Genomic DNA, 14325 nt, shown 5'->3' with positions numbered 1-14325 from the left:
ATTCAATGAAACTGTTACGGTAAGAAATTAAGTTCAAGTTTAAAACCTGTACAGTGGTAAATTTCAACATTTCTCTTGTTTCAAAGGCTGCTCTGTAATGCATGCTAACTCGCATATTGAGATTGTCTTCCTATTAAATACAAGATGTAGCTATTTTAAAAATTCTTTTTTTGTTGCACCTTTTCTTTTTTCTCTCACACTCCTGTTTCCTATTCCCAATTCTCCCCATCTTTTCCTATCCTCTTTCCCCATTTAGCACCCTGAAGTTTTATTGAGTCATCCATCCAAGCCAGTAAGTTCCCTGGCAAAATTAGAGGCCATTGCCAACCTCATATAATTTTCTTGTGTGTTGCATGTGTATTCATCTGTACTTTATGTTAGAGCTAACACAGAGTATGGTGAATTACTTTAGTGTAGTGTGTACAAAGTGCAGTGGTGCATCTGCGTAGTGCTAGTTACGTTCAAAAAAGCCTTCTTAGATGCTTTTACTTTTTGTCTGTGTTAGTAACTTCACTTTCGTTTGGACAGCTTAATGTTGTGCCAGTGTTTTTGTTTCCCTTGGCTGCTTTTCTTTCATTTCCATTGTCAGCACATTTTTTAGACCAAGAATTCTGTAGAATTTCCATGCAAATCAAGCTTTTTGTGTGAAAGTATTCTGTAACACCATGTAGAGCAGCACATTAGAAATAATAATAAAGTTAGAAGAAATACAAGATTGCCCAAAAACTTGTCTAGCTGTTAATAAGCTGACAGGTACTGTGTCAGTTTAATTTTGGAACATTCTGAGCAACCTGCTGTTTGACATCAAAGAGCACTCCGTTCAAGGAGTGTTTGTATATTAATATCTTGGCACTGTAAATTATGTAATCCAGGGTGGGTTTAATCAGAGCCTTCTTTTGTGACTGCATGCATTAAAAAATCGTGTTACAAAACTTTCAGAAAGTTGATATCTGTGCTACGTTTGACAATGTTCAGGGTAAATGTAGCTGTCTGTCCTGACTATAATTGTCTGAACATTGGAAAATTCCTGGTGCTTTTCATTTTTCTTTTTCTTTTTCTTTTTTTTTTTTGTGACATTCTGTGTTAACAATTGTTATATGAGAGTGGTTTCTACAAATTTCTTTATCTGACTAGATTTAGAAAAAGCGTTGTCTGTGTGACAGGGTAAAGTATTTTGTTATTGTTCTCAAAAATAGTAAGAGTCAATCAGGGCATAAAAACTACTACACTGCACTTTGATTGTTTGTTGTGTTTGTTTTCTTTTGCATGTAAAAAGGACATAGATGTGTACTGTATGGTATTTGGTGCGCAAAGTTTAGAAAAAGAGTAATAACCTTTTCTTTAAAGACATAAGATTAGTGTGTAGGGCATTTGAGTGATTACATTATTTAATATTTTATGGCAGAGAATATTTTTTCCCCAAAGAATTGTGTGTTCAGGTATGTAAAGCAGATGGCAGGAGTTTTGTGGTAAATTGATCCATTTCTCCTCTTTCAAGTAGTATGCCGGCCTCTTCTCCTATAGATTGGTGCCATCTATTACTCAATTCACTTAATGCACCATTTTCAATATGTTCTGTTATTAGTTTTATAATGTTTTTTAGAAGCTTTCTAGTTTTGCAAATCTTTTAGTTGAATTTTATGTTGTTTGATCTGCTGAAATTTTGTTCATTTTTGTATCGTTAAAGAAATACATCAGCCATAACAATTCAGTGTTTGCAAGAACAAAATATGTAAATATATTGATTTTGGTTTTTTTTTTTTTTAAATCTTTCTTTATTGGACTAGAGTTTTTTTTAATGGAAAGATGTGATTCTCCCCTCTCCCTACAGCTAACAGTTAATTTCCTCGCCTATTTGCACATGCTCAGTAGCAATATGAACTTAGAGATGTATCTTCCCAAATGTTCCTCATGCACTGATCATACCCCAGTCTGGAGAGGGAAGTAGAACTTACTTACCCTGTACCTTCAAGGTCTGGTCTTTTGAACAGGCAGCAACCTCTTCACCAAATGCTTTATTGGTTCCAAGACACAGGGCAGCAGGTGTTGGTGGACTGAACCAACTCACTGAATAAAAAAGTTCCCAAACCTGAAAAAAGTGGGAGAAGGTGGAGGATAAAGACATCTGGTTGATAGTTGAATCTGCCTGCAAGTAGAGTGGAATTTGAACCTGGCTAAATAATGTTAACAAAAGGCAGGGGAAAGTTGCTACCCAAGGATTGTGCTTGGTGTAAATATGAAGGAAAATTTGTGCCCGGAAGAGCATATTCTCTGTGAAATCTTTAATAAAACACAAAAATTTTGTGTGTACCTATTACTCTAAAGTCAGAAAATGTAAAATACAGGAGCAGAGAATGTGTTTAATTCCCCTGTATGATATAGTCAATGAAGAGGCTAAGGCACAAGTGCTGCATTACCTTAAGAGAATTTGCAGAGGCTGTGTGGTGATCTTTAAAGTTCAAGACTTATTCATGGTTCATCATAATGTTAACATCATCTCATGTAATTGGAAGCTAGGGGGTGAAAGTTTCAGCTGGAATTTCCTTGTGTTTCAGCCTGAAGAGGCATGCATAAGGGTGCTGAAGTGTGTTTGCAGAGACAACCATGATCTGTGCATTTTCTTTCTGCCTTTGCTTTCTGTGGTGGTGGAATTTCCAAACAGCAAATTATTAATGTTTAGTAACGTCTATGGGAACTTTTATCTTTCTGATCTTTTCAGAGAGATACAAAAGCAATTCATATGTCTTCAGAAGGAGAGAACTTCACATAGTCATTAATTATTTTGAGTAATCAGTTCTCCAGAGAGATGTTCCTCTCATTTAGACGTTCAGCCTTATTCATTAAATGTTTTCAACCAAATACTTGCTTTTTCAGTGTCAGAAATTTACAGTCCCATTAACAAAGATCATACATTTCCTGGAAGGGATTTTTACAGATTTTGTTAATAAAAAGCTAACAAACAGCTCCTTGTGACACACTCAAGTTCTTCTGGTACAAAGTATATCAGAGAACACACAGAGCCTTTAATTTCTAGCACAACTCTTCAAAAACTATCACTATACCTGACAGTTTAGAGCATTGGATACATTTTTTATAGCACTGGAGCTTAAGGAGGAGTATGTCATCTTGTTTTCAAAACAGATAATTTTGTTGGAGTTAATATAAACATAATAGAAGACAGTACAAATGTTTTATCATTGGAAATGCTGCCTCCCTCCCAGGAAAAAATAAAGTAGTTGTATGTGTTTGTCTTTTGCAATAAATTGTAATTATATGTTTTTGAATTTGTACGTGCATTTACTGTTTTTAGGAGATGTGAGTTACACTCAGAGGTAGTAGTGTGGATTAAAAAGCAATCTCGTATTCTTGGGAACTTCTACTTTATGTCCAAAGGTTCTTGGCAACATTTGAATGTGAAACGTTAAACTGAATTTACTGTCTAAAATTCATAGGTAAAAGTAGAAAGTGTTTGCTGTGAATTATTTGCTGTTCGATTTAGTTAACCTTTTAGGAATATTGGCTTAGAATCTTAGTCATAATGTTTGGAATTTTTATTTACATTTTAGAACTTTTAAATTAGATCTGAGCTGTTGTTTTCTTTTCTGCCTCTGACATACATTAGGCTGCGTAAGATCACCTTGCCTCTTTGTTAAGAGATTTTTGGCATGAGAAATACTAGCTTACAAAATTCTTTTTCAATGTGTTTGGCCTTCCTCTCCATCTGTAAATAGTGCTTATTTCTGTGCAACGTTGTTCATCTTTGCTGGAGTTGTAGAAGTTGGCTTTGTCAGCTGATTTTCTGTGGAAGCAATAGAAGCTATAGTACATTTATTTGTGGAACAATCGCTCTTTCTTTTATTCTGTAGGTACCTGAAGTGCTCACCCCATCACTTACCACATTCCAGATGGGAAATGATGGCCAGGAGCAGAAAAGCAGAAAGCTGTTAAACCCACTCTTAGTTTATAGTCACTCTTAGGAACTTCAGGAGCAAATCCAGTGTTATACTTAACTATTCTCAGTCCTGAACTACACTGAATTTGGAGAGATGAAAACTACTCAGATGAGTTAATCAAAACATAGTTTAAGAAGGTGCCACTTTCTGGCTGAAGTGTGAGCGTGGGTTTCTCAGTGTAGAATAAATGGGAAAGTTGAAAACACTCTTGAAAGTAGCTTGAATTCATCTATTTGACTCCATACTGAAGTAGAGGTGAGGAGGAAATGACAAGATCATTAGTACTAGTAACAGTTAAGAGGCTTAACAGAGCATGTGAAATCACCTGTAATCAGTAAGCTCACTGTCCTGTATAGACACATCCCAACTGCTACATATATCACCTGCCAGAGGTGGAAATGCAATTTTCCTTTCACCCTAAGCAAGTTACTTTTTCACTTTATTTAATTTTTCTATCATACATTTATACCTTTTTTTTTTTTTTTTATGTCCATTCTGATTTCAAAATGGCTTCTTTTGGGAGTTTTGTACCTGTGGTGAGCAGGGAATGTTTTATGAGGAGGTTTTTCTTTTTGTTTTGCTTTGTTGTTTTGTTTTTTATATATACATATATATACTATGAATATAAGAATTTGTTATTTGTGTTCAACGTTTTTTTTTTCAATTTTTTTTTTTTTTTTAATATACTGCTGAATTATTTTGCACAATGTTACATTGGGAAGGCTGCCAGTATCATCTGTTCCAGATCTTGATGTGAGTTTGTGGGAAACCTCTAAATGCATTGGTTTTCTCTCCCATACAATAAATGAATCCAGTAGGATTTTAGATATGATCATGTAACACATATTTTGTACATAACCCACAAACTAGACCAAAGTCCCTCAGTCAATAACTCAGGAAGTGGTCTCCAGTTTACACCATATCATGTAACATTCTCTTTGTGTTAGGTGAAAGTATCCATAATTATGTGCATTATATACAAATAACACGTGTTACATGTCTTAAGTAATAATTTATGTTGTGTAAATAGCTCTTTCATTCTATAATAACCAGGCTCACTGAGTTGTTGGCTAATTTTCTTAAAAAATAAAATTGATTTCTTCTTCTCAGTAGTGTCTCTTGGGTTGTTGTGGAGATGCTTTTATTAGCACAGAGTAATATAAATCAGAAGTGTCCTGGCTGTAGAATTACATTAGGTCTTGTAACTTACTTGGAATTAGAGAACTCACTAATCCAGGCTAACAGCCTAGCTTTGCTTTTGTATTAGAGATGAAGTTTCTTGTCTATCTGATTATATATTTTGGATGACATTGAAGGGCCTGGAGGAGTACTTGTTAAAACAAACAATTTCAGATGTTGGCAACATACCCAAATCTAGTACAAAAGAATTCAGGCTGTGTCTGGTGAAAAAACAGGCTCTATACTTAGTGTCTCTTAGGAGAAAATAGATACCTCCAATTGATTTAGAAATGCTCCTGAAAAATAGTATTTCCAGTTCCGGCAAAACAACAAGTTGGAGGGAAGGATGGAGGTTATGTTTGAAATTTAGATATAGCTGAAAAGGAAATAGAATAAAATATTTCTGATTTCTTACAAGCTGGAAATTCTGATAAGGCATTTTAGGAACAACCAGTGTTGCTCTTCCAAAAGCAAAATACATTCCCTGATGCCTGTGACTGCTCAGTGAAACTGATGCACTTGTCTGTCACATTGCTAGAAGTTCCTCCCAACATCTACACTGTGTTGGCAACATGTTATTTAGACTTATGCTTTCCTTTTAAACCCTTGAATTAGGCTCTCTAGTTCAAAGTGTTTATTTGGCATGAGGAACCATAGCTGACCTTAACACCAAAAGGTTTCATGAAGTTTTCCAGCTCACTAGGGGTGTGCCTGGAGCTGGAGCAGGGTGTGTAGCTCTGAAGCAGGATTTTCAAACTTACAGTTCAGCAGCAGAGGTTCTGGGGGAGTTTTGACATGAAAGTCTCTCAGAAGTGGGGAGCTTATACACATAACCTCCAGAAAGGGCTTTGCTCTTCTGGGAACTGTGGTTGTTGGATGCTCCTGCAGAGAGACCTGCTCAGGAGACCTGGAGGGTGTGCAGCATCTTGTTTCAGGATAAAATACTGTCCTGTTTATCAAGGTCTTTGCTTCAAATAAAACTTCTAAAACTGTGTAGCATAGACCCTAAGGCAGGCTGCTGCAGTGCTGAGGCTCTGGAACATGATGTATTCCAGTATTTGATCAACCCAGATCTGTATCAGTCTCATAGTCCCAGTTAAAGGAAGGCATCTAGGCATCCTTCAGTCCTAGAACGCTCTGCTCTGAGATCCTGTAGAGGTTCACTAGAATGGGGCCTTGCCTTTAACAGAGTTAATAAAACACAGGAGAATCCAAGATAAAAACGTTGGGGTATTTTCCTCCAGTCTTATTTTGCCAAATATCTGAATTGTTTTCTCCAAATGTCTTTGCCTTTAGATGATTCTTTGGAAGCATCAGTTTCTAACCCAGAGGTCTATGCTGCTGTAATTCTGTCCAATTACCTTTAAAAGTAACAGAGTTCTATACTGTCAGTCTTACTGTGCTTAGGAACAAAGTGTTGGCAGCACATAAGAAAGCACAGATGCACAAAGGGTGAAAGAAGGGAAAGAGTGTTATGTTCTCATGTAGGTTTATTTCGAAGAAGAGAAAGACCTTGAGTCTACAGGCAGAAACTTGCTTGGCAGAATAGATCCACCAGACCTGCTATTCACTGCACCAAATTTGAGTGGTCATGAAATAGCATTAATTGATAACAAATAGCAATTTGACTTCTATGGACAGAGGGAAAAGGGGGAAATGTCTTCTGAAGGGAAAGTTTGCCCATTTCTCCTGAGGCAAGCTAATAACTACCCTTTGGACCCTGAAAATGTAGTCCCCGTTCTGCTCATTTAAACTTCAGCATAAATACTGCCTTTTCTTTGCCTTTCTATGTGTGGGAACCGTTGAATTCATTTTACTAATAAATCAGAATATTTTTCAACAAACCAAGCCATTTAAAAATAAACGAAATGGAAACATATTTGCTGGAGTTATTTAATCCTCAGATTTCTGATGCTTCTTGTCCCTGTAGCCTGATTTCAAAAGATATTTCCTAATTAACTAGTCAAGAATAATTTCAGTCTGTAGCCACATTCATATTAGTCCCAGTCTGTGTACCAGTGAATCCATCTGACACTGCATATACTGATCTAATTATTCAGGGCTATTAATGTATTATTTGGTTTTCTAGATTGTCCAGGTTACAGGAGTCAGGTAACTAAACCTAGAGCTAAACCACTGTTTTAGAACTGATTTGTAGGAATTTTCATGAGCGTTCTCACTTTTCTTTTTCCTTCCTTTCAAAGGGATGTCAATTTTTGCATATTTTTACCTCTTTTCTCTTGTCAGTTCTGCTTCAGTTTTTTTAAAAATGGCTTCAATTTTATTTAGATTGAATGGATTGTTGTATCATTTATGTATCATTTTGAATCATTAATGAATTTTTTATCTTTCTAGAAGAAAGTATTTTTCTATAATTAAAGTATCGTACGCACAGTACGTTCATTTCTATTTAATAATAAGTCTTGCTGTTTTGTTGTAAACATAGCTTTGCAGTCATTATAGTATCTGTAAAGTGCTTGTGTATGAGTGAAGCATCTTTCCTGACCCTTTTTCTTACAGGCCCATGAGGCAACTCTTGAGGCAAGGGCCAGCCCAGAGCTGAGTGATCGCATGCAGCAGCTGGAGCGGGAGGTAACGAGGTATCGGGAAGAGTCAAGTAAGGCTCAAGCTGAAGTGGATCGTCTTCTGGAAATCTTGAAAGAGATGGAAAATGAGAAGAATGATAAGGATAAGAAAATTGCGGAACTGGAGAGGTAAGGATGATATAAAGTTACTGAAGTTACAAAAGTTCTTCCTAAAGTTAGAGATGACATATTACATTTTTTTTTCATCTTAGGAACCTCAAAATGTCTATTTTGGGAAAGTTTGTTTGGTGTTTTTCTGCTTCAGAACTTAGTTTTAGTAGAATGTAAGCAAGAAAGTGTCTTACTGTCTGCTTTCTCTACCAGCTGAAAATCAGAGCTCACATAGGTAGAACTTGAAGGTTAGAGCTGTAAGGGGATGGAGGTGGTAGGACAAATTGCCAACACTGTAATGTGTTCGGACAACAGTTTGTTGTTTTTGTCTAGTAAATATCTCAGGTATGGTTTATCCCAAAAACATCAAACATCAAAAAATGACTTTTAAGAGCTTTTCATACATGTTACTGAGGTTCTTCTGATAAATAGCACTGAAATTCTTTGTAGTGGTATAGACATAGGTAAACTTTGTCTAATGGGAAGCTGAAGGAATAGGTTTGCTTTTCTCCAAATCAATTGTGATTCTGTTTTCCATATTTTTGTTGGATCCAGGGTGTTTGGCTATTTTTCTAGACTTCAGTGTCCTAGACAAGACAAGAATGGCTGTCTCTAACAATCCCACATTTGTATCACAATCTAAAATTACCAATCTTGGGAAAGACCTGAAATAGATTCTGTTACCTGCCACTTCACTGTGGTCAAAGAAGGAGTTTCTAAGCACAAGTATCTGTATTTTTTGTTTGTTTAGTGTTCGTGATAAGGAATCATTTAGAAAAGTAAAAGAGAATAATTTAATAATTCCCATTTGCCTTGTGCTCTTATAGGCTTTCTCATTTTTCTATTCTGCTGCTGCTTGACTACTCTGCATTTAGTGTCAGAGATGAGGGGAACTGAGTTGAGGATATTTAAGGTTCTTTATTATGGCAGTGGTGATCATTCATTGACTTAATGATAGTTGAACTGCAAACTCCTCTGAATTATTTTGAAAGTTATTTTCTAAGTTGTGGTTACAGAAAGTCCGCCTTTAGACATCTGATATTGTTTTCACTGTGTTCAGAGAAAGAATAATCAAAGAGGTCCAGACACATATTTATTTTCAGCAGCATCTGCTCCACTTCTTCATTTTTCTTCCTGAATCGTCTGCAAGAAAATCTCAATGATAAATCCTTCAGAAAAAAAGATTCTCTGAATTTGATGACTAACTTCATAGAAATAGCTTGAGCTGTGATGAAACTATTGTACTTAATGGCTTTACTCATTCGTACTTTTTGGTAGAATGAATTATTGTTTTCTTGAAATTGACAAAGCATTTCAACTTGTTAGCTAGATCTCTTCAAGAGGCTGTAAGCAGCATCCTTTTAGTTTTCAGATGTTAGTTTGTTTAAACAGACTTCTCTACACCTGTGGTATAAGCCAACCGAATATGAATATACTGGCCTCTCTTTCAATCTTACCTTTCTTCCGAGCAATGCAACTTTAGTCACATACCATACATCATGTACTCAGCAGATCATTTGGACAACAGATTGATAGAGAAGATGCATTGAATATAGACTTGAGGAAAGCTAAATAGTGTCTCTAAGTATTATTTTTCTTCAGGATTTTGCAAGCCTTTACAGATACTCAGCTCAAATGTGGAGTTCACCTCATCATCATATTAGGACAAAGCAACTAAGAGGTCAAAATCAGCAAGCTTCTAATAAAATAAGTGCATCCTTTGTGCCCTTATGAAGAGATCACTGTCTAGGAAAAGCAAGTTAATATTAATCATTCATGAGAATGGAATGGCAGGAATTTTCTTGTTCACATTTTTAAAGTGTGTAAATTTTTAAAGTTACATTAGCATTCAGAAGTTCCAGTTGAGATTGGGGCTTGCAGTGTTTAACTCTGAATAAACAAATATAAATGGCCTATAGTAAAAACCGATAGTGTTTCCTGTAGTCTACGATGATAAAAAAAATGAAGAGAAACAAAGATGGACCTTTTTCTCATTTACAGATAAAAATCACTGGCACCCAATCTTCAAAAAGTTAGGAGCTTTTTCTTTGAAAAGATGAAGTTGAAAGATCAGCAAAGCAATCATTGAGTTTTCCGTATTAGAGTGGTAATTTCTTGCAGTTTATCAGTTACAGGCCAAATTTTACATACATCAATGACAGCATAAACTGGAAATCAATTCCTAACAACTTGATGGAATACTTTTACTATGCAGTTCTGCCCATTCCTTCTAACCAAATGATCTTTGCTCTTATTTAAAAAAGTAGCACGAGTGTCTCTCTTTTTTAGCTCATTTTCTTTTCTGCCTGTACTGAGATAGAATAGAATATTAATTTTGCTTCTAGTAATTCAGATAGGTCTTTCATCTGTCTCAAAGAGGAGACTACTTTTGTTATTGTGTGATTTATTGCAGTCAAGTAGATAAAAAAAAATAAAAAAATCTGATAATACTCATGTTCTTTAACCACTAGAAGAGGGAATGGAAAACGTCCTTACATCTAGAGGTGTGAAGTGCATAGCATGGCAAAATAACAATACCTGATATTATTTGTCAGGTAGAACTGCAGTATGATCTTAACGCCAGACAAATGATTCAAGATTTCAGATACTCTGGAATGATTTCTCATTTTCTGAATAATTACTGAAATTTCTACTCTGCCACAGTTCTCTTCAGCTGCTCCCACACACCACTTTTTTCAGAAAGCTTCCTTTTACCTTCTCGGTTTTCACTCAAAGCAGAAGTTTCAATATGCCTGTTAAATCAATAGGTTGGTCCTAGTTTTATTTATCTTACTTGTTTATAAAGCATTCTTTCATGCCAACCGGATCCATCCAGGCCTGTTCTATAGCTGTAGTCTTGGTTTCTTGAAAATACGGATAACATTGTCTTGTAAGAACTCTTCCTAATGTGTGGTTTATACATACTAAGCTAGAAATCATCTTAACTTCTAATACTTCTACAGCTGTTCAAACTCTTCCATGTGAAAAAGATCTCAAACCCAAATGCTTCTGGAAGCATCTGTCAGGAAGCTAAAATTAATGTAGCTATATGTGTTAGGCACTGTTACTTTATCATGTAAAGCAAAATAAGAAGAAATTAGTCACATTCAGAGCAAAACTATACTAACAAAAATGGGATTTTTCAAATGAGAGTGTTTCTCTTTGTGCTATTTATGTGTGACAACTAGAATAGGACATTAAGAGAAATAGTAGCATGGTTTTGTCCATGGAAGACAAGTAGTGAGTTACCTATTAGGAGGTATATACACTGAAACAGAAGGAGGAAAGATAGGAGTAAAGGAAGATGAGAAGGAAAGCAGAAAACCAGTTGTAAACCTTTTCAATTTGCCTTTAGATTGGATTAAAAAGAGTGAGAGAGAGAGAGATGCCTTCCTCTTTTACTGTTTAGTGGGTGGGAGACATTGTTTTTCAGCTGTGAGTGGGAGGAAAGATTTCCAAAAATAATGTATTAAATTTGGTGCATGCTGTGCGAAAGTTTGAAAAATATTCTTGAGTCAACATCATATTTAGAGCACGAGTTCATTCATTTATATTCTCTGTGGTCAGGATTTGGCTTTTTTTTTATGGGGAGGTGGGCCATAAATTCGCTTTTCTTCCGTGGGTGAACAGTCCTAAAAGTTTTGGTTTTGTCCCAGTTGTGGTGGTGTAAAGGTTTTGTAACTTGTCTGGTTATTCGCTTTCTTTCTAATTAACTGTTTGCTTTTTTATTGCCATTCCATAGTCCCCCGTTTCTCTGTAACTTTTCATTTTGTGTCCTTTTTTTTTTCCCCTTCCACACTTTTTCTTTCCATTCACACCGTCACGTCGTGGTTCCATGAGTTGTTTTGTTTTGTATGTGCGGGGTTTTTCTTTTGACTATGCCTTTTCTCAGAAAGCACGCCTCCCGCAAATTGCACCATCCCTACCAGGTGTCGGTCCCTGCACCGCAACACGTAGGGGGGTTTGTGTGGGACTTCCTGGGAAAGTGAGTGCTCTGTAAGGCTACTGTTTGTACAGGGTGGAATGTCACTGCTGGCTGCCGCTGCTGCTGCTGTTTGGGGCTGCTGCAATTACGCTTTTTTTACTTAGATTAAACAGGAACTAGTTATGTCAAGTACAAGTTCGAACAGTCTCTGTGTTCAGGTCCTGCCACGGTGGTTATGACCACAGACCGAAGCAGGGCTGCTGCTCTTCTCCCTGATTTAAACTCTGCAGAAGCTGGTGCTTTTCAGTCTGCTGTTTTATCTATGGTTCGAAGCTCTGCTATCAGTTCTGCCAGAACTAACTGAAACTCAAATGCTCTAAAACATGTCATTGATAGAGGTCAGTGTTGCCTCATTCTTGGGTTTTGTTGCAACTGCTATACTGAAGAGAGGGGAGAAAAAAAAAGAGAGAGAAATAAAAAAAATTGCTCTAATCCCTTGGTATACGAGCATCACAGCTTTCAGATGTGTAATTTACACACGTGTATTTGCGTGTGTATACAGTTCTACAACTAAGAAGTGGATGAATGTACTTGAGAGATAACAGTAAACGTGTGTTTGTGTTGTTTTGGAAATAAGCATTGAGGGAGTATATATGAAAGTCCTTATGTCAGTTACAGACTTCAGATTGTTTTTAATTTGGCATGCTTGTTGTCTTGGATAAGTACTCCGTGTATGCACATAGGGCTCCACCATTCTTTTCCTGAAGGAAATTATTTGACTGAAGACTAAAGTGCCTAGCTCTGGTATTTCAGCAGTCCCATTAATGACAGCTGGAGATTATGACTTTTAAGGGGCAGATTTTGGCGAGTTTTTCTAGAAAGAATTAAAGGATGCCCTATTCAAGGGGAAACCTTCAAACTTTTGATGTGTTGCTTCCAAAGTTACTCCTCATCTTGTTTATTTTTACTCAAAAGAGAATAAAATGTTTAAAAATTTAGGGTGATCCAGAAGATATGATGAAAAATGTGAACAGTAGAAGGAAGTATCTTTATCTATATGACAGCAAAGCGTGGGAGTCTGTGGAAGGTAGAGAGGGAAGAAGTTAGCTGCATGTTACATCAACTTTGTGATTTTCTAGACTTGTATCAAGGAAACTATACTATCAAGTTGTGCCCTAAGCTCATCCCAAGTCAACAGTTTGAAGTTGGGATGCATATTTTCAAATCAATGCTCATATCTTGTAGTAATTCTCCTTGCTTTTCAAGCTTGTTGTATGCAGTTTTAAAGAATTTTAAAGGAAAATTAGTAAGTAAGAACCACATCATGAAAAAGATGTTGTCAAACTGAAGAACAAAAAGGTATTTAGGAAGTCATAATCATCACAGTTAACATTAAACTTGAGAGATTATTTAGCTATAATTTCATATTATAGTATGGGAAAACTCAGTGCAAGTCCTTCAAAAATAACATGAACTCTGATTCAGGCTAAGAAAACTGTAATAATTAAATATCACCTTAAAATATTCTGATCCATTTGGTACCTTAAATTGTAAAAGTAAATTGAGCATTTTTATATTGTAATTGCATACTACGAATTTAAGACAGAATTTGCTGTTGTTTATATTTCTAGATGCATGCATATGCAGCTTGATTTTTTTTTTTTCCTCAATTTTTTCACTCTTACTCCACCTCCTTCAAAATAAAGATATTTTTAGCTGTTTCTCTTCCAAAAAACACTGGATTAAGTGGATTTTAAGATTCCAAGTTAAATCACTTAAAATGTAGGACATTTCAATTTGAAGATCGACATAGAATGTTACTTCACCTCTTTGGTGTGTATCAGACTAAAGTGATACAGTCTTTAATGACACAAACACATTTTTTCCCCTGGAATGTTGCTTTTTTTGTGTGAAATACATAGCTAAAAATGTCCCTCCAAAAAACAGGATGAGACTGACACCTGTCATTGCAAATTTCAGCAGTGTCTGTTAATATTTGGCAAGCAACTGAGAACAAGGTCTTATAAAGGAAAGAAGTGGTTAAGCCAATAAATAGTCTCACTCAAATTTTGTGAATGTACAGATTCATATCATTTCCATGCTTTGAAATGAAGAAGTCATTTCTTTCTTTTTAGTCTTGTTTTGTCTTCATACAAAATAAACGTTAGGTCTGAAGTCTCATGTGGAGTTTCACTGGGGAAAAAAAAAAAAGTAATTCCTTTTATGTCATCCTAATGCTCTAAATATATAAGAATATAAGTCATAGGCACTTTTACTCATAGATACTTAACTTCAAACATTTGAAAGTATTCTGTTTTTCAGAAGGCAATTGTCTGCTTTCTGAAAGTCAACCTTTGTTATGGTGCTTGAGATCAATGCTGAAACTCCCTAATCACTTTTGAAACCTACTTCTAAGAAAAGGCAAGTGACACACTGCCAGTAACTGCAAATCCATCTGTAGAGAGAGTCAGATAAAAAGACCATCAAAATGATTTTATGGGGACTCCTCAAGCCATCCTCACATTTTTCATGTAGCGGATATTCTGTTCTCCATTTGTTCTGTATTTAGTTG

General features: G+C 35.9%; 1 protein-coding gene across 12 annotated transcripts in view; it reads left to right on the top strand.

Annotated features, from left to right (window-relative positions):
- ERC1 (ELKS/RAB6-interacting/CAST family member 1) overlaps positions 1–14325 on the top strand; it is a 274077-nt gene that overhangs the window by 106019 nt on the left and 153733 nt on the right. For all 12 annotated transcript variants that reach the window (XM_015865493.2, XM_015865524.2, XM_015865513.2 and 9 more), the window contains one exon: positions 7653–7846. In XM_015865493.2, coding sequence (XP_015720979.1) covers positions 7653–7846 — 194 coding nt within the window. The remainder of the gene's footprint in view (positions 1–7652; positions 7847–14325) is intronic.

Source organism: Coturnix japonica, chromosome 1 (genome assembly GCF_001577835.2).
Source record: "Coturnix japonica isolate 7356 chromosome 1, Coturnix japonica 2.1, whole genome shotgun sequence".
In the NCBI taxonomy this organism is placed as follows: Eukaryota; Metazoa; Chordata; class Aves; order Galliformes; family Phasianidae; genus Coturnix; species Coturnix japonica.
This window is presented reverse-complemented; position numbering and strand designations above follow the sequence as displayed.